General features: G+C 40.9%; 1 protein-coding gene across 4 annotated transcripts; it reads left to right on the forward strand.

The window, feature by feature from the left end:
* Positions 1-2938: 2938 nt before the first annotated feature.
* EDARADD (EDAR associated death domain) lies at positions 2939-26691 on the forward strand. Of its 4 annotated transcripts, none has more exons than XM_042822449.1 (6): positions 2939-3016; positions 12399-12457; positions 15386-15425; positions 18224-18312; positions 21118-21163; positions 23628-26691. In XM_042822449.1, the coding sequence occupies exons 2-6, from the start codon at positions 12455-12457 to the stop codon at positions 24002-24004; spliced, it is 555 nt and encodes a 184-aa protein (XP_042678383.1). In that variant the 5' UTR covers positions 2939-3016; positions 12399-12454; the 3' UTR covers positions 24005-26691. The 4 variants fall into 4 exon arrangements, with proteins under 4 accessions (XP_042678383.1, XP_042678366.1, XP_042678373.1 ...); XM_042822432.1 differs by lacking the exon at positions 2939-3016 and adding an exon at positions 8506-8576 and having other exon boundaries at positions 12396-12457; XM_042822439.1 differs by lacking the exon at positions 2939-3016 and adding an exon at positions 8506-8576.
* Positions 26692-27110: the final 419 nt, after the last annotated feature.

The raw sequence follows: 27110 nt of genomic DNA on the forward strand, positions 1-27110 counted from the left end.
GCTGCTCCGGCCGCTCCGCCCGCCGCGGCTGACGGGGGAGGGCAGCCCCGCTCTCCACTGCCACAGGAAGCGGGCGGGCGGGCGGGCGGGCGAAACGAAGGCCGGCCGCAACAATTCCTCCCGGCGCGGCCGGCGGGGGCGCCGCGCTCCCCCCTCAGCCCGCCCGCGCTGCCGACACCACAGCCCCGGCTAGCGCACGCACCAACCCCCACGCCTCAATAGCCGCCGCAGCCCGCCGCGCGGCATGCCGGGGGCTGTAGTCTATCCCGCCCCTCGGCGGCTGGGCTGGGCGAGGACTTGGGAAGGCGCCCAATAGGAGAGGACCACGCGGGCTTCCAAAACAAGTGGTGAGCAAAGGGCTGCTGTGCGCTTGCGCTAGGCGGGAGGTGGCGGTGAGGGGAAGCTCAGAAGCGGTTTTTGTCTTTCGGTCTCGTATCCCGTTCTCCCTTAGTTTCCGGGTTCCCCCCTCCACGCGCCTGAGCTGGCAGCCCAAAGCTGCACGCTGCCTAAGCTACCTGAGCCACCTCGTTTATTTTCCTGGGTAGCGCTCTACACAGCAGCCAGCCGAGCTGACTCACCTCACGGCTGCCCCAGCGCTCCTGCTGATCCAGGGGTCGAGGCACGTACCCTCAGAGGAAGGAGAGAGTGTAGGGCCACCCCCGGTCCAATTACTGCTACATCCTCTTAGAAATATCTAATTCCATTTTACTGTTTGTTGAAGTTTTACTGGTCCTTCGGGGCAGATCTGTTGGCAGCCCAGAGGTTGAAAGTTTTACGTGAATTGCATTTCTAAAGCTTTGCTTTGTCAATCAGTAGGACTAGTCTGAGACACATTGCCGCTGCTGCTTTTCGGCTCCTTTTGAAATGCTTAAAAAAAACCTTAGAAACAGGGTTGTGTTCCTAGCAGTTAAGTCCATGGCTGTAATTCACTTCCAGACTTTTGCAAAAGTTGGTATTTTAGTGGGAAACTGTGAGTGTTGCTGGAATTTGGATTCTGCTTTCCATCCATGCCCAGATTGTTTTCATATTCTCTCTGTTAAAGGAGAACGCTCGTTTTCTGGACTATGGAGATGAACATTAAGATCAGGGAACTGTTTCTGTGAGCTTAGAAGTTTTTTTAAACTGGCCATGGCCGTGTCCTTACTTGCCAATATGCCACATATTTTTGCATTTTTGAAAATGACTTGAAGGAAGGATAGCTATGAATCACGGAGACTCTGAAATGAATAGAATCATAGAATATGTTTTAGTGATTGGCGACCCTGCACGTAACAGTGGGGTTGAAACTAGGTGACCACTGTGGTCCTTTTCAACCCAGGCCATTCTGTGATTCTGTGATAATCCTGTGGTGGAAGGGGTCCATGAAGGTCATTGAGCCTAACTCCTGGCTCCACGCAGCACCACCCAGAATCAAACTCTATGTCTGAAGACAATGTCCAAATGTTAATTGAACTCTAGCTGACTGGGGCCATGCCTACTGCCCTGGTCAGCCTGTTCCAGGGCCTGAGGGCAGTAGTTTCATAGGTTGTAGTAGGAGACAGAAGTTGTATAGTTTGCTCTCTGAAAGAAGATGTCTGCGCTTTCCTTTTCTCTCTGTAGTAAGGGCCTTAGGCATATCATTTGGGAAGGATTAAATTAGAATTTATGCCTACTTCCAGCAACAATGGACCAATATGTTTGCTAGGTATTTGAGAATAAAAGGCAGAAGAGCTAATGGTAATGTTTACCTTGCTGTGGCTGGCTCACACTGTTGCTACTGCATAGGCAGTAAGGCATTAGTTCTGTTTGGCAAATCTGGATGAATTCACTGTATTTGTTTTCATTTTGTAGGTTTAATTTTGGAGCACGTTTTAATAATAATTAAAAACAAACAAAACACCTTAGAAATACCAATTGTCAGCACTGTGACATGCATACACTTTGTATAGGACTATACAGATTAGATGTAAACTATCTCTATTTTCATAGTGTTCATTCAGTTGTTACTTAAAATATTTACATGAGTTACAGAAAGTGCTTGTTTCTTCAGCTCCAGCAGTCTAATCTTGCTTCTAGTGAAAGTAACAGTTTGGCTTTGATTCTAGTATTAGCAGCATAAGGCATTGTCTGTAGATGTTTATAAATAATAATTCTAAGAGGCAAAAAAATTATTTATATTCATAAGTATTTACTAGAGCTGAATTATGATTGACACAGTTTTCTACACTCTAGAGCATATCCAATCTTATTTCATTTTATTTTTTAGTGTTGATTTCAACATTTGGATGTTACTTTGGTAGAGAAATTAAATGTGAAAAAAAAAATCCCAACATAGATGAGTAATTATTTTCAGAAAATAGCTGTAAGAGAAACAGAACTATGATCCCAAACAAAACCTACCAGCATGTTACAAAACGAGGAGTGTTTACTAATTGTGTTTCTTTTAAAGAAATTTGCTGTGAGGTTATAATGTTTTTGCAGGGACTGAGAACAAGTCTTTGCTGGGTAGAGCATTAAGCAAGTTCTCTATCCAGATGGTTACTGCATGCTGGGTTCATGAAAAGAATCTGGCAGGTATTATTTTTCAACTGCTTTAAAAAGCGTCACTTAGCATACAAACAAGAATCTTCCAAGATTTCACAACACACATTGCTGTTAAAAATGTTGATGGTTTTCTTTGCATACTGTGATAAAGAGTTAAATAATGCACATCAGAACCACCGCTGTCCCATCGTAACGTAGTTGTTGCCTAGAGTAGAGAGAGATTGGGATGCACAGGGAGCAGCAGATGGCCTTATAGTGGTCTAGGGAACTGCTGAATCCCGGCCTGAATCACTGATTGAGCACCTGGGGAAAGAACCTGGTCAGCCCTGGGAGCACAGGTGAAGGCAATTCAGCTGTGTGACCAGAGGGGTGGAGCCTGGCTGCACCTCTCTCAGACCTCATTTAAGGGCTGACTGCCACTAGGAAGGATCTCTTTCTGGAGATTTTTCTTTGGTGAAGCTTTTCCCTGTGAACCTGGAATCTACTGATAAGGGTGAGTAATCTTCCCTTTTCTTATAGTACCTCTGTTGTGCTTCTCCTTTTGTCACTGCACCTTTGTTGCATGATACCTTTCCTGTTGTATTGATCTGCATAGTTGCTACGTGTGGATACAACAGCTGTGCAGTTATGCAGGCTCTCTGGCCAAACTTGCTTTTAGCTCGTGGGAAGGTCACAGAAGGAACTGAAATTGATTAAGTCCTGCCACTTTTCTATTGCTGGTTCAATTGTTGTCTTTTGGTCAGCTCTTATTTGTTTCAGCTGAGATCATGTGCTGTAGTTGTACAAAAAAATCATGTGTTGTGATCTCTTATGTAAAAATGTATCTTAGAAATGATTACAGAATCAATTGAATTGAGTAAACAGGCAAAATGGGGCAGATTCACATCTTGTGTTATGAGAAGCAGAGTAAATCACAGCTGCTTTGCTAAGTTCATGAGCTAGATTTCAGTAACCTGAGATGTGGATTTCTGGAAACTTTTTGCCCTTGAAATTTTGCCTTATTTGTTTTTCTGAATTAACACTTGAGTGACTGATTTCTAAAATTAGCAGAGTAAATGAGGAATCAGTATGTCACAAATTCTTCTTCATGCCTGGCAAACAGTAAATGTGAGAGCACAGCCTGTTGGGCAATGGAGTATCTTGCAGTAGCTTAATTGTGAATATTTGAAGATGTAGAGAGGTAACAACCTTCGGTGAATCACCTGATGTATGTAGAAAAAGCAGGCAATGTGGGATGTGCGAGTTCTCTGGCCTGTTAGGCCCACTGTATCTAAAGAACTGGTACATTCCAAACCCTGGGTTTTGTGTGTTTTTTTCTCCAAACTGCATCATTAGACTTGCAGCAAGTTTTTTATATTTCCTTGTAAGTCATACTTGCCTGCTAGTCTGCTCTCAACTGTTGAAGCCTGCTATGAATTACTTTGAAAAGTACCCAAAGTTATCAAGCTAAATGAGAGTAATGTGAAGACTATGGACTAAATGAAATAAGCAGCAGGTCAAATTTGATACAGTAATGAAAAGGGAAATTTCATACATGAAATTTTGCATACAGCAGTGTCTTTGCAATTAGTATATTAAAAAATGAAAATGGAGTTCAGTAAAAATAAAGAACTGCAAAGTACAAAGAGAACAATTTGTAAAAAAAAAAAATTTTGTAGGTGATAGGAAAACTAACTACATATCTTAGCTGCACACTTGTATCCTGATTGTTTTAGACTACCTGTGTAGGGTATGACTGCAACACTTCAGTCAAGAATGCAGAAGAACTCTTTGATGTCTTACTGTCATCCTTGTAGCACCTATCCTATTTTGGAGAAGGAACATAACAAAGAAATGAGTATAGTGACTGCCAGTCTTCTGAATATAGCAGGTGAGCACAGACATAGGTAATCTGGTTTCATAGATAATCTGGTTTCATAACCAAACTCCAGGATTTATGCACCTGCCCTCTGTGTGCGTGTGCTTATTGGCCAGTAAATCTGATGGTGAGGTAGAGGTCTCAAATTATTATATGTTTCACCGAAAACAAGCAGCCAGGCAGGGAGAACCTGCTAATGCCCTTCACAGGGATAAGTTACAGCCTGAGACCAGCCATATAGTGGTCAGGGTCAATATGCTGATCTAGAGAAAATGAAGTTTCACTGTTTGTGTGGCTTGTGTTTGACTTGGACACTGCACAACCCCTGGAGTGGTGAAAACACTCCCATATCATGTCAGACTAAAGGCAAACAGGTTAGCCACAGGCTTCACATAAGATGGCCTGTTTACGTGTCATTTTCTTTATATAGTGTTGTTTCAAATGTCTAAATCGCAACATTTTTGTGCAACTGTAGAAGAACAAACCAGTGTAATAATTGGCAGAGAAAGTAATTTTAGCTTTTTAGCTACTGGTTAATGATTCCTACTCCTAAGCAGTCGCAGAGTTTTAAGGAACTGGTCTAGCAACATATTGAAGCTTCTGACAGCTGTGATCTACAGAAGGATACCTGGGAAAGAAAACACCAGGTATATTTCCTGACTACTGAAGTAAGTTAGGAATGAAGAGTTTATGTTGAAACAGAAATAATCTGTTGAATAAGAATTTACTGAAAGATGCCTGAAATGCACAAAGCAAACAAATGAAGAAGGATAAACAGTTTCCACATGTTACAGACGAGTCTATAGCAACCATCATTATTAGCAGTGCCTCACTGGACAGGAATATATTCTCTATGGGTTGGAAAAGCAGCCTTGTGCTCAGAAGACACACAAAAAACCCACCTTTGTGACTGCAGGTTATTATTTCAAACACAAAAATAACTTGCTATTTATTACTGGATTTGAACATGTTTGGGATAAGTCTAATCAAGGGTGGGATTTTTGGTTGGGTTTTTTTTTTTGTTGGTTACTTGGTTTCTTTTTTTTTTTGATAGCACTGAGGAATGGAGAAGAAGCAAATGTAGCTTTGGTTTGTAAAAATGCAGTGTGAGAATATTCATTCTATTTGAGTATGAACTTAGAAAGCTTCTTTATGTTATTGTCAGTTACACTGAGTTTAGCAGTTTACAGAGTTGCAGCAAGGTAAGCTATAGGTTGTACTTAAGTTCAGAAATTTGGTTAGAGAGCTAATCCACTGATTTAGAGTATGCCATGGCTTAAAGTTATTCTGTTTATTAATTTTTATTATACAATTGTATTTTGTTTTGCCAAAATACTTTCTGTCTGTCTTGACTGGTCATTTAGTTAAGTAACAGTATCTCATTTTGTTAAGTATGATGCAAGAACAGGCATGTAACAATCTAATTAATCTGTACTGTTGACAGTGCATTAGAGATATTTACATATAATTACAGTGTCTTTAAGTACTAGGAAAAAAAGTTGAATTATGATGGCTACCCAAGTTTTGAGGCAGTACTGCTGTCTAGACTATTGACCTCCATTATAAAATTCCATTATTTTGAAGAGCACTTTACAAATTTGTTAATAAAGAAATTGTTTCAAATTGAAAAGCTAATATGGTTTACAGATGCACTTAAAAACACATGATTTTTAACAGCATTAACCAGTTTGGCTGTTGGTACAAGTGTTGTTATATTAAATTATTATGTTATTTACTAAAATCATTTCTGAATACTGATACAGGAAGATCTCAGATTGTAAATGCCATACCAATGGTGGCTTAGCTCCGAACACCATTAATGTTTGTGTTTTACAGCTGCCTATCTAATATTAGTTCCCTTGGATATTTTGAAGGATGGATACATTTTGTTCTAGCATATATACATTTATACGATGTTCTTGTTACTGACCTTGTCTACTTTTGGCTTTAAGAGTCTTAGTCTTCAAACAGCACACAGAGGTGATGAATGTATGCAGGTCTTCAGGGCAGATATGGCATTCATTTTGTTAAGGCATACATTTAGTAAGGTGAAAGCCCAGAAAATTCTTCTCTGTTGTGGCTTTGTTGTTGCTTACACTTACAGGAGAGGCTCCAATTGTTATGGCAGTATTGGTGCAGATCTGTGTTGGTGGGAACACATTTTCTCTTCGCTCTAAGTCTCTGCCTGATTATCTGTCACCAAAACCATTGCCTCTTCAAGGAAATCCTTGAGGGAAACATGGAATCAGCAGTTTTGTTTCTAATTAGGATCAGGGTCGCTCTTTCATATTAAGAAATTCTCCCTTCTTTGGAAATGAGTTCTGGTGCTAACATGGAAGCAGTCAGTCCATATAGTGAAGAGCTAGACTCAAACGCCATACCAAAACAAACAAGCAAAAAAACCCCACACAAACAAAGCCATGCTTTTCCATTGCTTTTACCTGTCATGAATAGCAGAAATACTAGTCATCTGTTAGCTTTGCCTTGAAGATTAATATGCAGAGAGAGTGAAAGATCTGTATGTGTGTGTAAAGCTCAGTGGCAAAGCCTCTGCTTGTATTAGGTGAAACAAGGGCAATGCTGCTTAATCTTCTGAACGCTGTGCCACCGTTGTCGTTAGTAGGATGATTAAAAAGCTGTGAAAGCTATCCTTGCGAAGCCTTCCTCAATTCTGAGGACTCATGAATTCACTACAGTAATCATGGCAAACCACTAAAATTCTAGATATTGAAAAAATTTAGATGATAGCAAAAAGCCAGATAGCAGCATGAGTTGTATTTAATCTAAATTCTGCATGTAAGAGGAGCTTAATCCTCACCACAATTTTTTTTTTTTTTTAGATTTGTATAATGCATTAGATGGAAATGAACTGTGCAAAAGCACTCGGTTGTTAATGCTTTATGGACCAGTCCTGGTTTTCCAGTGTTAGTAGGCTGACTGATCTGAGGCTCTCCCAGTCCAGTGGAGGAGAACTTGTCTGTGAAGTCACAACCTCCCTGACAAAAGATAAAGGTAGCTAACATAAATGTGTGGCCTGCTTGATGGCAAGCTAATGACATTGTTGCATTGGTTTCTTTTGTATTGTACAATAAGTAACATTCGATATTTCTTATTTAGAAATCAATTTCATGCATGGGCCTCATTTGAGAAATCTGCAATTACTTTAAGCATAATGAAACTGTAAGTGAAAGAATGTGGCAGAGATGGCAGTGCTGGCCTAAAGCAATTATATAAAAGGATTTGACATAATCATGATGTTTGTGTCATTAGGGCTCTGCAGGTGGTGAAGGCTCTGAAGGGCAAGAGGTGTGAGGAGCAGCTGAGGCCCCTGGGTGTGCTCATAGCAGAGGAGCTGAGGGGAGGCCCGATGGCGGCTGCAGCTCCTCACGGGGAGCGGAGGGGCAGCGCTGAGCTCTGCTCTGTGTGACAGCGGCAGGGCCCGAGGGAACGGCATGGAGCTGCGTCAGGGGAGGGGCTGTGGGGCTGGGGACAGGTGCTGCACCACAGGGCGGTGGGCACGGAACGGGCTGCACGGGGCTGTGGGCACGGCCCCGAGTGCTGGAGTTCAGGGAGTGATTGGACATCGCTCTCAGAGGGTTTGGATTCGGGGCGGTGCAGCGTGGAGCCCAGAGTTGGGCTAGATGATCCTTTGAGATCTCTTCCAACTCGGGATATTCTGTTATGCTGGAAATGCCTGTACTGTAAGAGAATGAACTTAATTTATCTGTCAAAACCAGTGCAGTGTACGACTGTTCCTGTGCAGTACTTCTGTTTATAAACTCTGTTCTTGCCATGTGCAGAGATGTAGGTGAAACCCTAATGGAAACCACCTTTGTCTGCAGGTAGTTAGCTGGCTGTGTGAGTATGAGCTCAGGAGAGAACAACCGATTTCCTGTCGGTTACGTGCAGACGGTCACACTGCTTGATGGGTCACAATACGCGCCGTCTTTATCTTTTTCGTTCTGTTAACGAAACAAGAGTTTTCACACAGCGAAGCGCGACCCGCCCGCAGCGGGGCCGTTACACCCCGGGAGGCCCCGCCCCGCCCGGCGCTACCTGCCGTGCCGGGCCGCGGCAGGAAGGGGGCGGCGCGCGGCGGGGCTGTGGCGCGCGGCGGTTCCGGGCACGTCTGCGGTCGACGCGCGTTCCTCGTGCTGCGACCCGATGGCCGCTCCGCAGGGCCCGCTGCCCCCAGGTGAGAACTGCAGCGGGGAGCCGGGAGGGTGGGGCGGCGGCGGCGGCGGCTCTCAGCTCCTCCGGGTGAGCGACGGACGCTGATCGCGGGCGGTCCGTGGAGCCCTGCCGGGTCCGGGGGAATCGTGGATCTTGGGAGCCGAGCTGGGGAGCGCGGCCACGGCTTCTTTATTATTTTCCCTAAAAGAGTGGTGCTAGTGACTGCCTCCTCAGCTTCCCTCCCCCCCGTCACGCACACGGTAATAATTTATCATATGTTGTGATGTGATTTAGAGCAACTTGTCTTGTCAAGCCTACTCCAGTGTTTAGTGTATTAGTTAGCATCTTAAAGTTGTTTTTTTTTTTTTTTTTTCCTTTTCTCTTAGCTACTTTAAAAATACTAATCCCAGGCTGCGGGTGGTCTGTAAGCCAGTGCTTTTCAACCTGTCCTACTTGTGGCACTTATGACTTCTGAATGCCTTCTCTGAAGTGTGCCTGCCTGACTGCTGTTCCTTACCTGTCTGCTCATGCAGCATCAGAGTTATGAGTAATTAACAGTAAACAACTGTGTACAAGTGCTGATTGACCCAGTGTTAGGTTTTTCAGGGACCTGGGTATTCTAATGTAATTTTCTGTGCCTCTTTTATTCAAATCTGAAGTTCATGTGCTCCATGCCAAAAGTGTTGTGTTTAATTGAAGGGTTCGTCTCTCTGATCAAAGCTAGTATAAGGGGAATCACTTTGGGCCGTACTGTTAATGTGTGCATGGGAGAAGCTGTATAGGCATGTGGCTGATTGACATGCTGAAGGTAGGCCTGACATACACTGTGGTTTGTGAACCTCCTCCTTCTGAAAGGTCAAAACTGTGAGGCCTCCCAAACCCACCCTTCAGGCTTCCTTGCCAGACAAGGATGAAGGGCAGTTACAGGCAGGGAAATTGGAAAGTGTGTGCAAACACGCACATGTAAGTTTGTGTAAACTGAGGTACTGTTAACACTGGTAAGTGCCTGTACCATATCCCCATTAGTCAGCAGCGGTATTGAGTAGGGAGAAGCTGTGCTGATGGGCATAAGTTGGCTGCTGCTGTTGGAAACTGGTTATGCTGGACAGGCTCAGGCAGAGAAGCTGTGAGGAGTATTGAGTGGCTGATTTGGAGGTGCTGGGAGCAGAAAGGATCTTTGGGAACAGCCACCTGGGGCAATTTTAGAGAATGGTGTGGAAGCAAATGTGGGCCAGTAGCTGTATGCTGTCAGTAATAGTGATTTGTTGACAAATCCTAGAAAATGTTGTTAGCAAGCTCTCTGCTGAGGTAAGTGTATTTACATGGTCTGCATTTGGGTAGTCAGTCAGGTGATAGATCTATTTCCTGTCAGCTTTTCAACATGCAAAACTGAGGGTGTTTCACATTTGAGATAAATAGAGAACTTTCCTCCATGCTGTTTCATGCACCTGTATCCAACTCTGTGAATTGAGCTGCAGCCTGCTGGGAAATACAGTGGGGAAAGACAGAGGGGGACACAGTATTTTAATTGCTTTATTCACAATTGAATTTTAAGTCTGTGGTTCTCATTATCTAGATGACCTCTTCCAACTCAAATGATTCTATGGTTATCCTATCAGTGATCAACAGAACTGTGGTTACTCACTGCAGGCAGTACATGGAGTATTTATTCTTGAGTACAAATATTCACATGCATACATGCCACCTGTAGAGAATGCTGAAACTTGGTAGTACTCAGCAGCCTAAAAAAAAAGCCAGGGAAATGAAGAACTTGAAAACAAGAGGAAATGGATGTAAGTATAGGAAACACAGTACGGTTTTGAAGTAGTATTTTTTTTTTTCAGGATGTATATTAATCAAGGAGGATGGAAAGCCACTGATTTTCAGTTACTGTGTTTGTGAGATCTAGAAGGCAGCAGTCAATGAGGAGTACTGCTCTGTTGCCCCTTGTAGGGTAACCCTGGAGTCTGCTAAGTCCTCATTCCAAATCTCCGTGTTCTCAGAGCTGTTCCCATTTGTTCAGTGCTTCACTCTGGATTGTGGAAATGAGAGAAATACCAGTGTTGTAATGGACTTTGCTGTCTTTTAGAGTTTGTAAGGGCAGGTAGGAGAGAAACTACAGGAGCCACAAAGGTTCACCAGGGTACGGAACTTACTGTGGGGGGGGGAGGACTACTTCCATCTACCTTAAGAGTCCCCTTAAATTACAAGGCTGAAGGCAAGTTTGTGTTTTTTTTGTTGTCGTTAATTGCAGCCAAAGATCCATAGGCGGAGCTGTAAGGCCTCCAGAGTAAACTGATTAGAACAAGCATGCTTTGCCACTGCTTTCCAGGAAGGAGTCTTTGCTGGCAGTAGAGGAAACAGTGAGACTAGGGAAGTTCTTGGCTTCCCCTGGCTCCTGCACTTCCTGATTTGTCAGCTTTCCTTTGCAGATTGGGTTCCTCAGTCTTCCCTCTCTGCTCCTGCTTCCTCCACAGTTCCCTGCTACCACAGATCCTATGTAACTCTTCCGCTTTGGGCCCTACTCTCCTGCAGCACCTTGCTCCAGCTTATTGTCATTTCTGCTGTCCCAGTCTGAATTGTGCCCCTTCTGCATTCAGGTCAGGCAGTTTGTGTTATCCCTTGCTGTCAGGGCAGGCTTTGCCACGGCGTTTGCTGATCCCATGGTTCTGGAGCAGGGATTTCATCCCTCACAGAAAGGCCTTTACAGATGTTCAATGTGTCCTGTGTGCAGAGGATGTGTTCCAGCCGTGCAGGGCTGACCCCTGTGGCTGTGAGTCCCTTGCTCAGGGAACATGTAGCCTTCCTGCGAGCACAGAGCTCTGAAATGTGCAGAGGGGGGCTGGGCCCGCACCTGGAAACCCAGCTTGTGAGGCTGCATCCAAGAAGCTGAAGGGAGAATGGCTCTATCCTGGTGCCTTGTCTGCCTCTCTGCTGCCACCTTTTTATTTTTGGGCCTGTCCCTTGTACTGTCTCCTCTTGTCTTAGGTTGTTTTTGTAGCTGCTTAAGGCTGAAAACTTTCTGATGTGCTCTTGTAATGAGTGTAGAGACTTTCAGGTTGAGAGTGACAGGAATGAAGATCCTATTAGATAATTTAAAATGCTTTTCATAGTTTTCAAAAACATTATAGTTACCAGCTGAAGAGCTCTTCTGTGAGGAAATGTGATGAAGATGTTAAAGTGAAGGCATGGTATTGTGCATCTTGGCTTGAGCACTCTTGAATCAGTACTTGGCAATTGTTTGTGAATTTCACTGTGGATGCAGGGGGTTGACTTTTCATGATTCACTTGCAAATGCTTTGAGGATTTATGTTTGTATCCTGTTGATGTTAATATAATTGAAGTTCATTATTCAATAGTATACAAATAAAAAACATTTGAGGTAAGCATTAATTATTAGGCTTTGTACTATAATCTACCATGTGTATTTGATGTACATTACAGTATATTTTGTTGCGGTGGGCTTGTTTTCTGTTTGAATTATGGCTTTAAGGGGAGCAACTGAGTATGGCTACTTGGAGAACAGAACTTAGCTTGTAGCAGATTTTCTGGGTTCTGCTCTTTAGTACTGAATTGCTTTGTGAATGACTTATTTTTTCTAAAATTAATGTAGTCTTCATTTAACTCTATCTTTCGTTAGCTTTGAGTTGCATTTCTGTTTCATCTGTGTGCTAGTGTTTCTGATGTTTTCTAGTTTGTCGTGTTGTTGTATAAATTTGACACAGTGCGTATAATGGTTGTCTAGTTGTGCTTTGCCTTGATCAGATAAATAAGCAATTCATGAATTTTCAGACAGGAGAATTTTGAGGATTGTGCAGTAATAAAGTCATCTTATTTCCAGCAGATCATGCAACAAAAGAGCCAGTAGAGGATACAGATCCCAGCACTCTTTCCTTGACAATGGTATGTATTTCTGTTCTAACAAATTTAAAATCATTAGACCTCTCTACAGTTATGTTATGCAGATGTGATTAAAATATTTAAGAAACTCAAATCATGTGTGTATATTTAGAGTAACCCTGTGTAATTAAAATAAAAATAGTAATAGATTCATAAGCTATTATAAATCAAGGATTGGTGCTGGCACTGGTGCTGTTTATCATTGTTGTAAGGAACATGGGCAGTGGGATTGAGAGCACCCTCAGTGAGTTTGTGGATGACACCAATCTGAATGGTGTTGACACGGTGGAAGGAGCAGATGCTATCCAGAGAAACCTGGACAGATGTAAGAGGTGGGCCCATGCCAACCTCAGGAAGTTCAGTAAGACCAACTGCAAGGTCTTGCCATCTGGGTTGGGGCAATCCCAAGCACATATACAAGTTGGGTGGAGAGTGGCTTGAGAGCAGCTCTGAGGAGAAGGATTTGGGGATGTGGGTTGATTAAAGACTGGACGTGAGCTGCAGGTACGCACTTGCAGTCCAGAAGGCCAGCTGTATCCTGCATTGCATTAAGACAAGAGTGATAAGCAGGTCAAGGGAGGCGATTCTGCCCCTCTGCTCTGTTCTTGTGAGCCTCCACCCAGAGTACTGTGTCCAGTTCTGGGGCCCCCAAGGCAAGAAGGACATGGAGCTGTTGGAGTGGGTCCAGAGGGCTGGAGCACCTCCCCTACAAGGACAGGCTGAAAGAGCTTGGGGCTTTTCAACCTGGAGAAGAGAAGGCTCTGGGAGGACCTTATAGCAGCTTTCTAGTACCTGAAGGGAGCCTACAGGAAAGCTGGGGAGGACCTTTTTATAAGGGCATGTGGTACAGGATGATAGGAAATGGCCTTACACTGGAAGAGAGTAGATTTAGGCTAGATATTAGGAAGAAATTCTCTACTGTGAGGCTGGTGAGACACTGGAACAGGTTGACCAACAAGGTTGTGAATGTTGCCCCTCCTGCCTCAGAGGTGTTCAAGGACAAGCTGGGAATCTGGGCAACCCGATCTTGTGGGGGATGTCCCTGCCTGCAACAGTGGGTTGGAAGCAGATGATCTTAAAGGTCCCTTCCAATCCAAACCATTCTATAATTCTATGCTGAATTGGGCAGCACCAGTGAGCAGCCCAGTAGTTAGCTAATAGTCACGGAGAGCCGGTAACAGCACTTTTTTTCATTTTTAGAAAAAAGATTTTTGCTGACATTCTTTTGTCTGTATGGGTTCAGAGGGTAAGAAAATCCAATTAAGGCTTAAAATATAAATTGTATTGACTTATTACTCTTTCCTGTACCTATTTGTCTGATGAGTTAAGGAGATAGAAAGGCATGATCAGTAATGATACCAGTGCCTTGCAGCAGACGTGGTAAAACCTGGGAGAGACCTGACAAGTGCTCTGTGGTGCATCCCCGCTGAGTAACACAATTTATTACAAAGTTCTGATATATTAAACATGCCAATAGTATGCTGAGACAAAGACTGTCTCAGGAATATGTAATTTGGTGCAGTTTTCTAAGAGTTCTTTTTAATGTTGCAATGGATTGCTTCCTCCGGGGAAAAATGGCAGTGCTGTGTAGCCCGGAGAACACTTTTCTAGTTTAGCAGATTAAAATGCTCTGATTTGTTTTATGGGTAGTAATTTAGCAGGCGATTGTTTTTCCTTGGTGTTTTCTTCCCATTTTGAAGCTTTACTACAGGCAGTTCACTCCCTATTGCATAAAGGCAGGGGTCATAGTGAAGGAGGTGGATGTTAGGTCTACTAGCAGGTTATAACAGATGCCTGGAAATGAGTAGCTGTCTCATTAAACTCAGTAATAATAGTTTGCTGTTGGTGTCCATTGAAAGAGGTGTTGAAATCTCTTGATGGGATGAGGTTCAACAAGACCAAGTGCTGAGTCTTGCACTTCGGCCACAGCAACTCCAGGTAATGCTACAGGCTTGGGGCAGTGACTGGAAGACTGTGTTGGGGGTGTTGGTTGATGCTCTTCTGAATGTGAGCCAGCAGTGTGGCCAAGAAGGCCAATGGCATCCTGGCTTGTATCAGAAATGGTGCTACTAGCAGGAACAGGGAAGTAATTGTCCCCCTGTATTCAGCTCTGGTGAGGCTGCACCTTGAGTACTGTATTCTGTTTTGGGCCCCTCAGTGCAGGAAAGGCACTGAGGCCCTGGAGTGTGCCCAGAGAAAGGCAATGAAACTGGTGAGAGGTCTGGAGCACAGGCTTTATGAGGAGTGGTTGAGGGAACTGGGATTCTTCAGTCTAGAGAAGAGGAGGGGTAGGGGAAACCTTATTGCTCTCTATAACTACCTGAATGGAGGTTGTAGTGAGCTGGAGGTTGGCCTCTCATGTGACTGGTGATAGGACCAGAGGGAATGGCGTCAAGTTGCATCAGTGAAGGTTCAGACTGGACACCAGAAAATACTACTTCTTCCAAAGAGTGGAATGGGCTGCCTGGGGAGGAGGTGGAGTCGCTGACCCTGGAGGTGTTCGAGGAGAGTTTGGATGTTGTGTTGAGGAATTTGGTTTAGTGATCACTATTGGTAATGAGTGAGTGGTTGGACTGAATGATCTTATAGATCTTTTCCAACCTTAGTGAATCTGTGATTCTATGATGATGCATTGTTTTCTGCATTGGTGTCATTCCACTTAAATGGAAACTTCTTTTCTCATCTCTGTAATATCTGTATTGATTAATACCGTAGTGAATCAGGAATCCCTATTACTTTAGCATGTGCTAAGATCAGTGTAGTTAGTAGTGTTTCTGCCTAAGAAGGGCATTACTGTATCTGATTGTAGGCAGATCACCTAGTAGTAACTTTAGAGGTTAAGTATAATTATGTAGTTCTTACATTGTCCAGCAGAATTACACTTAAGATAACAAACATCTGTGTCTCTTGCTTTTTTTTTTTTTATGACAGACTGAAAAATATCCTGTCCAAGACACCGGAGTACCTAAAGGTAAGTACTATGAATTCTGTCTTTTAGGTTGTGTGTCACAGATCCTTTTTTTTTTTTTCCTAGATGTTTATATTTTGAATGTGGTGTCACCTTCTGTATTTTAGGTCAGTTGAACATGTGTGCATATACACACAAATTTTTGTTTTTTTGCCAAAGTTTAGTCACAGCTCTCATCAGAAGATATAGATTCTCAGCCTGGAAGAAAAATACAATGGTGCTGTCAATAGAACAGTGTTCAAAGGATAGAGATCTTTAAAAGGTGGCTTTGAAGAGATTGCTGCCTTCAGATTATCAAAAATACAATTTGACAATACCTCCCCGTTCTCCTGCCTTTAACATTCCCAGCCCTATTACCAGTTAACTCTTCATGCTGGTATTAATACCATCTGCTTAGAAACCTAGCACATTTCTTTGCAGGTTCTGTATTGCACTGAATTCAGTTGCTTGGCTTAGTGTCACCATCTCCATTATGGCTGCTTTTACATGTGGGTGTTTGCTTGTTTGGTGTGTGGTTTTTTTTTTTGTCATCCCAGTTTTACCATTGGCTTTTCTCCAGGGATTATTCTGTCAAGGTCTCGGTAAAGGAGCAATCTAGAGACACTTGCTGAGAAGCGTGGGACATACAGCATTAGGGTTAAAGAGAAGCTAGCGTGTTATGCTGGGCTGCTTAAATCAACCAGCCAGAGAAAATGAGAATCTTGTCAGCAAGTGTTCAGTGGAGCAGTAGAATGTGAAGGCTAATTTGAAATCATAAACTGCTTCCTGCTTATTTGCAGTCAGGTGGTTTGTTACTTCAAAGCTGTTTACTAACAAACTTCTCTGGCCACAAGAAATATTACACTTTTTAGTTCCATCCATGGCATTTAGTCCCCCTCAGAATTAAATAGATAAATTCCTACAATTCCAGTATCGTCAAATTTGTTTGAAATTCAGTATTGTATATTTTAAATATATTTAATTTAAAAATGAAAGCTGTGAAAGGAAGTGGAGATCTCAGTGTTTTTTGTGGGAATGAAATAGGCTTTGTATATTTTTATTTTATATTCTGCTTCTTGTCAAATGTATAGAGGGCGAAGTATCAATACAGCATTTCCTCTTTAGAGTAGGAGGTGATGAAAATACCTTTTCTGTTTGTTTCTGGAATTTCAGGTTGTATTTTTTTTTTTAAATTTATTTTTCATAATGTTTTCAGTGCTATAGGTTTTGATATCAGTACCAGATGGCTCCTTAGGTGGTGGTTTTTTTTTTTTTTTTTCAGTTTGCTCAATAAGAATGAATTCTCATAACTATTTCTTTAAGAATACAGGCTGAGAAATATAAGCCTGTGAATTAAAAAGTGTCGCAGATGTGCAGACCTGATTCTGTAACAGAAAATGGTTTGCTTCAGATTTAATGTTTGAATGTATGCTTCACTGACCTGAGGTGGTAGTAGTTTGTTCCTTTTTTGGTCAGTTAATTTACAAACCATTTTGGGATCTAGCTTACCAAAGGTCTTAGCACCCTCTACTGATGATGAATTAAAGGTGGGTTGTGTCAGCTTTTCGTCTTGGAAAACTAGGCTTAATGTTTGTGTCATATTTTGACTATAATTCTGCTTCTGCTCAGATGTTGAGCAAATTTGACAGATAATGTTTTGACACAAATGAATTGGATTTTGATGCCTATAGTCACCTTTTCGGGGGATTTCTTTTTATCTCTGGATCTACAGTTGAAAAGAGAGAAGATGATCCTTATTAAAGGTTTCCCAGCTGGCAGGGGAATGTTATTTGCTTTAAGTTTCAACATAAAAGATGAAAAAGAAGAAAACTGTGATTTCATTTTCTTACCTCCTCAAGTGTAAGGTTGAATTCTTTGATTCAGATCATATTCTTGAGTGAGATAAGTATGCTCTTCTTTCTGTTACCTGACACTCCAGAGATAATAGCTGTTCTTTTGTGAGATCTTACCACTTGGCAAACAGCAAAATGCTAAAAATGTCTCAGCTGTGGAGTGTTAAGGTGTCTATGACAGGTCTAGAATATAACCTTTTATAAGCTCTTGTTAATGGTTACTAAGCACCTCACCTATGGGATTTGTGCAAATGGTTTCTTGATGAGAACCTTACTAAGTGTGTACAGAGAAATTTGTCTGTTTATGTGAGGTTCACAAAGCTTGTGCATCCCTTCTACCACATTTTGAGGACTGAAGTGAAGCTTGAAAGTGATCAAAATCTGGGTCATAGTGGCAGATGTGCTTTTCAATGGACTCCCAAGGCAAATGATAAAGACGTTTTTGAGACATTTCAGTGCTTCAGGAAATTGCTGTGTAGTAGAGTTAAGTAGGATGAGCCTAATTCACAAAGGAGCAGAAGGCAAACATTTGTGTAGTACATATTTCAACGGCGATTATTATAAATACGATCTGAAGAGCAAAGCAGAAAGGATTATATTGGTTTGTAACAGCCTTCTTCAGCCTGCCTTGATGTATTGGCTTGGTTAATATTCTCTTGGTACTGCTCCTGGTCAGCTTCCTGAAAGAACATAATTTTGGCCACAGAAATAATGTGCTGGTTGTTTTTAAAACACTGATACACTAGTACTTGATCTCCACAGAATTATTTTTCTTAACACATGTGTTCATGACTGTTGCAGCTACTGCCAATTTATTGTTTGGGGCTTTTTAATCCTGCCTTTCCCAGTGACTGTGCAGAATGTGGAGTTAAATTTTGCATGCTGGGCATCTGTAATATATGATTAATGGTCTTACCACATATCTGTATCTGAGTGTGGAAGACCAGTGTTTTACAATCTTTGTCTTAGATGAGGAATACCAAACAGATCAAGTTACATTGGAAATTGCATCTGTGAACATCAGGAGTCTTACATCAGATTCTGGCCTAGTCCAACAGGTAAGAAAAAAATTGTACTGAATGTGAATTAAGTTATTGCTGTTAATTAAATACATATCTTAACAAATATATTTTCAGACTGTATGTGGAATGCTCAGAATTACTCAGTAAAAGACCAGAAATCAGCTCTCTTTTCCAGTGTTCAATGAAGTGAGCTTTTGTGGATAAAAGCAACAAAAGGATATGTAGTAATTAATGTTTACTTTGTTTTGTAACTAGGTTTTGATTAGTGTATAGATGCTCTTGAGGAGAGCCAACACAGAGTTTAGGCTTTGTCATGCGTGTTCTCCCTCTTCCCTGATGAAGATAGAGCCAGGACAGAGAATAAGGAGGGAAAATCCTAGGCTTTGGACTCCCGTGTTTTGCCCTAGGGAGGCACTTGGTTGTTCTGCTTTGACTTTGGGACATTGCTTGATCCGTACTGAAAACTCTCCACTGATTGTGAAGTCTTAAGCTGCCGAACAGTGGGCAATGTTGAGCAGTCCCTACCGTGGTGCTCTGTAGTGTAGGCATCTTTCAGATGACTGTTATTTGCTGAATTTCAAATTGATTCTCTTTGGGTTGAAGACTTGGAGGAGATAAATGAATAAGCATTGTTCAGCAAAAAAAAAAAAGGAGCTAAAAGGAGCTCCTTATGCCAGAGTCCCAGCTGACTTTCATCAAACAAACATGAGTTTGGTATGCATTTCACAGATGATGGAGGTAACTGTCTAACTTCCATCATCAAGAAGAGAGCTTCTGTTGCCCATATACAGTCACCGTAAATATATTTCATCATACTAGGCTGTTAATAGTTCTACCGAGCTGGAAAACTTTCTGCTTATCTACAGACTGTGCATAGGTTTATAGCTTTGATTAAATGTGTAAAAGTTGATGGGATTTTGGTTGTAGGCAAAAAATTAGTCATGCCTAATGTGCCTAATTTTATGGGCAGTGACAATACATTGTCTTATTTCAATTACATTACAAGAATACAATCTTCAATAATCCTGAGGGCATACAATTTAATAAGTGTGTAATAACTGATCAATAAAAATACCAATTTGGGGAATGGATGACAGAAGTGAACATCCTGTATATTTTTGTACTTCTTGCAGTACTAGCTGCTCCTGTTATCTTTTTTGGTAAGGTGTGAGTATAGTGACATCTCTTGAAGGTTGTTAGGTCTTTAGGTATTAGCTTTCACCATACAGTTTGAATGCTCACGAGCTCACAATGTCTGGGAAAGTTCATTGAAGCTGAGAATAGCACTTAGCAAACTATTTGAAAAATATCCTTTTTTCCTTTTTTTTCCCCCCCCCCCATCCACCTCCCCCCCCCTCTTTGATTTTGTTTGTTTCTTTATTCCTCTTCAAACAGAGGCTGATCTGTGATGGGTAACTCTCCAAATAAACTCTTCTCCAAATAAATCACTCTTTGGGGGATTTGTTCCTCATGACTCAATACTTTTCTGCTTCTAGAGGAATTTGAGGAAATTGAGACAGTGATTATAATCATCATTTTTCAGATCTTTTTTTTTTTTTTTTGTCCTTTCCTAACCAGATCTTCAAGTGACTTGGAGATAGTTTACTTTTTTTGTAATTGGACTGTGCGTGTATATGTATCCAACAGATGAACTGAAAGTTCCTGTGTTCTATTTTTAGGGGATTTCTTAGTACTGAAGGTTCATTAGGTAGGAATATAGAGTACTTATTACACTTTATTGTTACACAGCTGACTTGTGTTTGCACGCACAGCCTGCAAAATGCTAAGAAGCTTGCTGTGATAGTTAGGAAGAATGATGCAATATGAAAATCAACATTGCTTTATTGCAGTTATCTGAGGGGAAAATCCCCTCCTGCTTTCATCTTTAAAAATCCTCAGTAGAAGAAAGCTATTTCATCTGGTTCCACACCCGCATAGTTAAAGTAAGCGCAGCTGCAGTTTCCTATAGTCTAGGATCAAGCTGCTGTCCTTTCAGTTTTTATATGTTGAATTGAAGTTGGTACCTGTGGTGCAGTCTCAAGCTGCTAAATATTGTCACTGTGTTTAAGTAGAGTGGTGTTTGCTTCAAACAGGACAGTGGTTAGATGTGAGCTGGCAGAAATCTTCAAGACCACCCGCTGTCTAGAAAAGTAGGAAAGTTTTCTATGAATGTCAAGAAGTTTATAAGAAAGCTCCTCCAGTTTCAGTAGACCAGTGGAACATTCCCTTCCTGTTTTATGTTCCAAGTAAAGGTCTCAGATTTTTTTTATTACAAAGCATTTAAATCTTCTTAAGCAAACTATGAGTTGTTGGGCAGCTTTGTCCACATCACTTAAAAGCTACTTCTTTGTGTACAATGTTAGCAACTTTTCATGACTGTATACAGGGAGGTCATTTCATAATTGTTGGTAAATGCCCAGACTATCATTTTTCAAATGGTGAGGGCTGTAATTGGTTTTGAGTTAATCATCAGTCAAATGTAGGAAACTAAGCAAGAATGAAAAACGTGGACAGGAAGAAAGGGATTAAGAGCAAATTATTCAAAAGGTGTAACCTCATAGTTAGTATATGATCAAAAAGGATGACATTGTTCAATAGATAAAAATGTGAGTGTTGCTTTGTGAGGTAAAATCATAAAAAAAAAAAATGCTATCTAAAATGGCTACACATTGTTAGTAATTTCTCATACTAGGTAAGTAGTCCTATCTGACTTTATCAAGTAGCTTGGGGATTCTTCTATGTAATCTCCTATGTAATCTCCTGACACTTAAAAATGAGCCCAATAGTTACTCTGGTGTTCAAGTGCAGTGTTTTGATTTATGTTTGTTCTTTGCTTTGTAGCCAGAAGACAAAGACACTCAAAACCATTCTGACAAATCGCTTTCAGGTAATATGTCAGCTTTACTGTTCTACATATTTTATTCCTACATTTTCTTTGAAAGGACTTTATTAAAAACTGCTACGTGTCATAACCTAGAAGTACCTGGGTAATCAATGCTCATGGCACTCATTTCATTACCACTGCCTTTTATAGCTACCCCTTTGTTCTAGAAGGGGAGGCAGTCAATAACACAGACCATACAAAATGAGTAAGTTACTCTGACCAAATGCACCTAGTGCAGCCACCTTCAAAGGAAATCTGAAAGCAGCTATTGAGAGAGCAGAGGTGGGGGTTTATCGTGTAGTGTTTTCAGCTTGGCTGGGAGTTGGTGGCTGATACGCAGCCCCGTTGATATAACAGTGAACAACTGAAAATTAACTTTCTGTAAAACAAGAAAAAAGAAAAAAGCTTGTCATATAACGTTAGGATTGTGCTGGTAGGTAGGTCGTGTGCTCTGATACAAGACATCCTTGGAAAGCAGGATTCTCTGTAACACTTCTGATAATCTGGTACAGCACAAGAAGCAGGTTGGTTCAGTTTTGTTTACCTTTAATTGTGCCCTTTGCTTTCTTTACCCCTTCTTCCCTATTTCTGTGGGAGGATAAAACATACTCTGGCATCCTTGCAAAGCAAGTAAGATGAAATTCAGATAGGGTGCTCTTGAGTTACATTCATTTTGCCTTGTTTGTGTAAGAAAATCCTAGTATGAGTGAGTCCAATAAATTTTGTCTCACTTCAGTGAGTGCTTAAGATGCGCAAGAAGAGCAGAATTGCTGATATTAAAAATTTCTTAGAGAACAGCTGTGAGGGCTGTGGAAAACCTGGGAGCAAAGATGTTGCCAGAACATTTTTCCTTTTAAAAGGGAATCTGAGCATTTGTATGAAGTTATTTGTCTCCAGCAGTGTTCTTGCTGCACGTCTGAACTTGCTGAAAACATCAGAAGCTGTCTTTAGCCTGCTTAAAAAGAAGGCTTATGAGCAGCATTACAAAAATAACAATAGCCTGTTCTTCTCTTAGGGGGAAAAAAAAAAGAAAAAATGTTTACAGATGCTCCGTTCACCTTAGTTGCTTTAATCAGCACTAACATTCAGCATAAAAAGTGACCTTTTGAAGGTCTTTCTGGAAATTTTGCACAATTTTACAGTTAATGCAAATGGAGCAAAAAAAAAAAAAAATTAACTGATGCTGTTACCTGTTAGATTAGGTGGCACTGATGGCCAGATTTGCTCTTTTCCAGAGGTATTGTTGAAGTCTCTCAGACCAGCACTGATCCAGGACTTACAGATCAGTGTCGCTGTTTCCATTATCATTTGACACAGAAACACTGTCATTGTTGTTCTTAATCTGTTTGTTTATATCAGTTTTCTTGTTGCTGCATTCTTTTTTCAAAGGGTTTCATCCCAAGTAGGACTAATTACTTTGCCATTTCAGGCTGCACGATGAGGGAGGCCAGGATTTTTAGAAAGTACTTCTAGGCTGCATTCATTACCTGCTGCTCTTTGGACGTACCAAATTCTCCCTGCATTCAAAAAGGAGCTCGTTAAGGTCATATCTACAGTCAGAGTGCTGAAACAATGCCTTAGACTACTGCAGTGCTAGAGATCTTAGTATTTAACTAGAAGCATGATTAGAAATGTTTATATATATATATATATATATATATATATATATTTCATTTACAGGTTAGTAATATGTAATATATAATATACAGGTCTGATAGGACTGCATTGTTCTCAGTGCTAGGCAGATGCTGTTGTGTGTGGGAGACCTCTAAATGGCAGTTCTTCATTTGATGCAGATTTTGGAACATATCACCACCTACTTCCAGTATCTTGGTATTCTTATTTTTCTCACACGTGGAGGAGTATGTGCTCTATTTCTTTCTGTAATGTACAGTCAGAATAGGCTTGCTTAGTAGAGCAGAGGCAATGTTATTGTAAGAGCTCTCACCAAACAAAGGAACATATTTCTATCTTGCCGCTGTGTTAAGATTCTCCTGGCACAAATATTTAGTGGTGTTATAAAAGCAGCAGTTCAGAAATACGAAACTTTTTTCCTTTGTCCTGCAACATATCTATACAGGATGTGCATAATCTGCACGTATTCTTGTTAGTGACATATGTGGGGGTCATGGCAGACTAAAGGATGGAATGTAGCTAGCAAAAAAAAAAAAAAAGGGGGGGGAGTACCCACACTTAAATTGCACAGTGTTTATAGAAAAGGGAGAAATGTGACTCTTTCAGAAGTACTGTCCTTTTGATTATTACCATTATTAGGAAAAAAAAGTGTTAGGAAATTAACTTCGTGAGTACTTCATGAGGAAAAGCAGCTGTGTATCAGTATTCTAACTTCTTCAGAAATGATTCATGGGATTATAATACTCTTCAAACTTCTGTGCTTTTGAATTTCTTCCAATTAAACCCCAGCAGTAGATCCTAACTTCTCTCTTTATGATGGTTTTAACTACAGATCTCAAGAAAGCCTGCAAAGAAAATAGTACCTGCTCCTTGTGCTTATTCCATGCACCGACCATCAGTGACATGCTCAATGACGAGGACTTGTTGTACACAGTGAGGCTAAAGCTGGATCCCTGCCACCCAACAGTGAAAAACTGGAGGAATTTAGCAAGCAAGTGGGGGATGACGTACGATGAATTGTGTTTCCTTGAACAGAAGCCTCAGAGTCCCACCTTGGAGTTTTTGCTACGAAATAGTGACAGGACTGTGGAGCAGCTGATTGAGCTCTGTAAATTTTATAAGAGAATTGATGTTGTGAAAGTGCTACTGAAGTGGGTGGAGGAGGAATGGCCCAAGAGAGGAAAAAGAAGTTACCAGAACGACTTGTAGGTCAAAGGAAGTGTTAGTTCCTGCTTGTTATATGTTGGGACTAGCTGCAACTAGTAGATGGGAAGTTTCTCTTGTGACAGAGAGACAGTCTGTGCTGGCAGTCTGTATACTGTGTAAGCTTTTGTACTGTATACACATATATATGGTCTGTGCCCTCAGGGTTGTAAAGGTAACCTTTCAAAAGTGGGTAAAATAATGCAGGTTGTGTTTTTGAGTCTACAAACACTTATTTTCTTTGCTGCTGTTTGTAGGCTTCCTAAGCAGAAGAATGAAAAAGCCAGACCACTGGTATAATTGCAGCAGTTGTGAGCCATGTCAGTCAATTGTGTGTTGTTGCTGCTGGGAAAGCTGCAGTTAGAAGGCAAGTCTCTTAGCTTTTCTGATAGCCTTTCCAGAGTTTTTGTGTTCTTCCTGCTAGAAGACAAGAGCATATTTCTTTTCTAATTTTTAAGCTTTATGACGCTGTATTTGGCACAGACATGACTTGATTGTCCAAGCAGCAGTTTGGATTTCCATGTTTGAATTAACTGAATGTTTGAACATCGCATTCAGGCAAAATTAAATTCTGAGTCTCTTTTTACAAACAGGACTAAATGTTAAAATAATTGCATGTTTCTACATCATAGGGTATATTTCCTATGGAGAAATCATCTAGTTCAGAAATACTTTCCAGCCCATAAATGCTCTTCACCCAAATAAACTAATTCAGAAAACCCCACCACAATTAAAATGCTTTATAGTTAAAATTAGTTTCCATAGTTTTGAATAAACTGTTCACTCTGAGCATTCCTTGATATTTTGCTCAAATGCCTCTCATTTTGCAGTATGAGGCGATAGGGAATGTCTCGCCCACAGTGTATCCTTAGTATCAGAACAAGTATAACTTCCTTGTTCATAAACTGTGGTTTTCTTCACAGCTTTCCAGTTGTCTGATCTACTTTCTGTCCTATACCAAAGTGGTTGTATGCTTCCATGAAAGTAGACCAAGTTTATATATTGATTAAAGCCACTGTAGTGGGAAATCTGCAGGTGGATTTGCCTACGGATCTAAGTGGATGGTCATTAAAGCACCTCTGGTTTAGACTGATATGTATCAAAGGCTGTTGATATACTGAAATACACTGTTTACAATGAAGATATTTCTAGAATTTTGTTACCATTCTTTGGTATTGTAATGGTTTAAAAAAAATGCTGAAAACTGAAAAATCCATTGTATAATAGGCTGTATAAAGTACTTATTGCTGAAATGCCACTTACACCAATGTTGTTACTTCAATATTTCTAGCTGTCACCCTTACTAAAACATCTCAGATGATACTAATATGTACATAGATGTAATGTAGCAGTGGTGAACAGTATGTCAAGATGCTGGGCAAAACTAGAGTGGGGCATGGATGATGTACTGTTCACTTCGCCCAATTAGGAATTAATGGCACAGCTGAGGAAAGTCTGTCAGGTTGCATTCTGAGTTTCTTATAGGTACTGGCACAAAAGGTTACTGAGGAGTTAAATGTAAAGACTAACTTTTGGTTTCAAGCACCAATTAGTTCTGGGGATGATCTAAATTGGCTTTTCTGCAGTGTCCTCAAGAAACTGAAGATCTAGTTGCAAGGTAAGAGGAGTGACCTACAGTCGATGTTTGAGTTTTTATTTTTATTTTTTAAAGATTGTGGGAAACTGGAGTCTTGACAACTATTTGTATATAACTTTAATCATTCCTCAGAAAAGCTGCTACTTTTTGGAACAGTATGTTTTCTAGCCATATTTTTAAAGTGGAAGATTTTTTGCTCTGTTTTGGAGGGGCTGCAGTTCAAATGCTTCACTTTCATTGTCTTCCGATGGAGTCTTCTGATAGATGTGTGAACTCTTGCTGCTCATCTTCTGCCTTTAGTTAGGGGTTCTGGAATCAGCTTTAAGGATTGCTACTGTGGCTAGGTTCTCTGCTAGTTTCAATTTGTACAGAGGTATCCACTGTGTACATGCAAATTGCCCATATGCAGCTTGTCCAACATAATCCCTGTACCTTGGGCCCACCGCATGCATGATTTATGATCATGTGTCTGTGTCTTAAGAAGCTCTTATGAGTGATGAGGACTGGCATGTCTACCCACAGCTTTTTTTCTCCTGTAACCTAGTACAGTTATATGCACGTGGTAGTGCAGTATGCTTTGCTGTGGATGCAGTCCATCAAGGAATCTAGCTGAAGCCCTTGTATGATGGCTCACAAATGGGAACATGCATTGATGCAGTATCATTTCTGCATCAGGAAGTCCAACTGAAATCTACTCTTTTTCCTGTTTTCTGGCTACAATTTGTAAGCTTTTGAACAAACACTGTTGCGTGGTGGAAGCTAATTCTGATCCTCTGGAACTCTTGAAAAATCAATGTCAGCTGCAAGGATTCATATTGAAAATAAAGCTGCTTTTGGGAGTTTATGAGGGTTCTGTGTGAGTTCAGCACTGAAGGCTGAAAGCGTTAGCATTTAACTTCATCACACACTGGATAACTCATTTGTATACTTGAAATATTTTTTCATCTTTGTATGGCATGAATTGAGGTGTACACAATTTTTTTGTTTTGTATCTATTTACAAGATACTGAGTCTGAGTGTTCACTTTAAGCATTGTTGTATCTTCTGTTATAATGTATACTATGTTTAGAAAAAATATAGTTTATCAGTAACTTTATTGTATTTGTTTTTATTTCTTACAGCTAGGAAAACAGCTGTGTTCTTTCTCATCGGTCACCTTGGAACTACTGAACTCTCAATTAGTAGTGCTAAGTAAAAGCATTGTAATATGCAGAATCCATAGATTTTTAGAGCACTTATGTTTGGAACGGATACTGCCAAGGAAGATATATTTTCATAAAGGAAAGAGAAAAAGAGTATGTTGTGATAAGATGTTGAACAAGGCTGCTTATCTAGAAAACTTGCAGTGGTTACTAAAGAGAGGTATGACGCCTACACTGGGTGAACTCTCTCTGAATTAATAATTAAGCTGATAGCAAAAGCTGGATAATTGCATGTACACTGTAAAGATTCTGCTAGACTTTTAATTTTATTCCATTATACCTTTCTCGTATTCCCACACTAGACCTGCTCTCC

Source organism: Centrocercus urophasianus, unplaced genomic scaffold (genome assembly GCF_019232065.1).
Source record: "Centrocercus urophasianus isolate 14NV4802_14NV808 unplaced genomic scaffold, USGS_Curo_1.0 seq_10, whole genome shotgun sequence".
NCBI classification, from domain to species: Eukaryota; Metazoa; Chordata; class Aves; order Galliformes; family Phasianidae; genus Centrocercus; species Centrocercus urophasianus.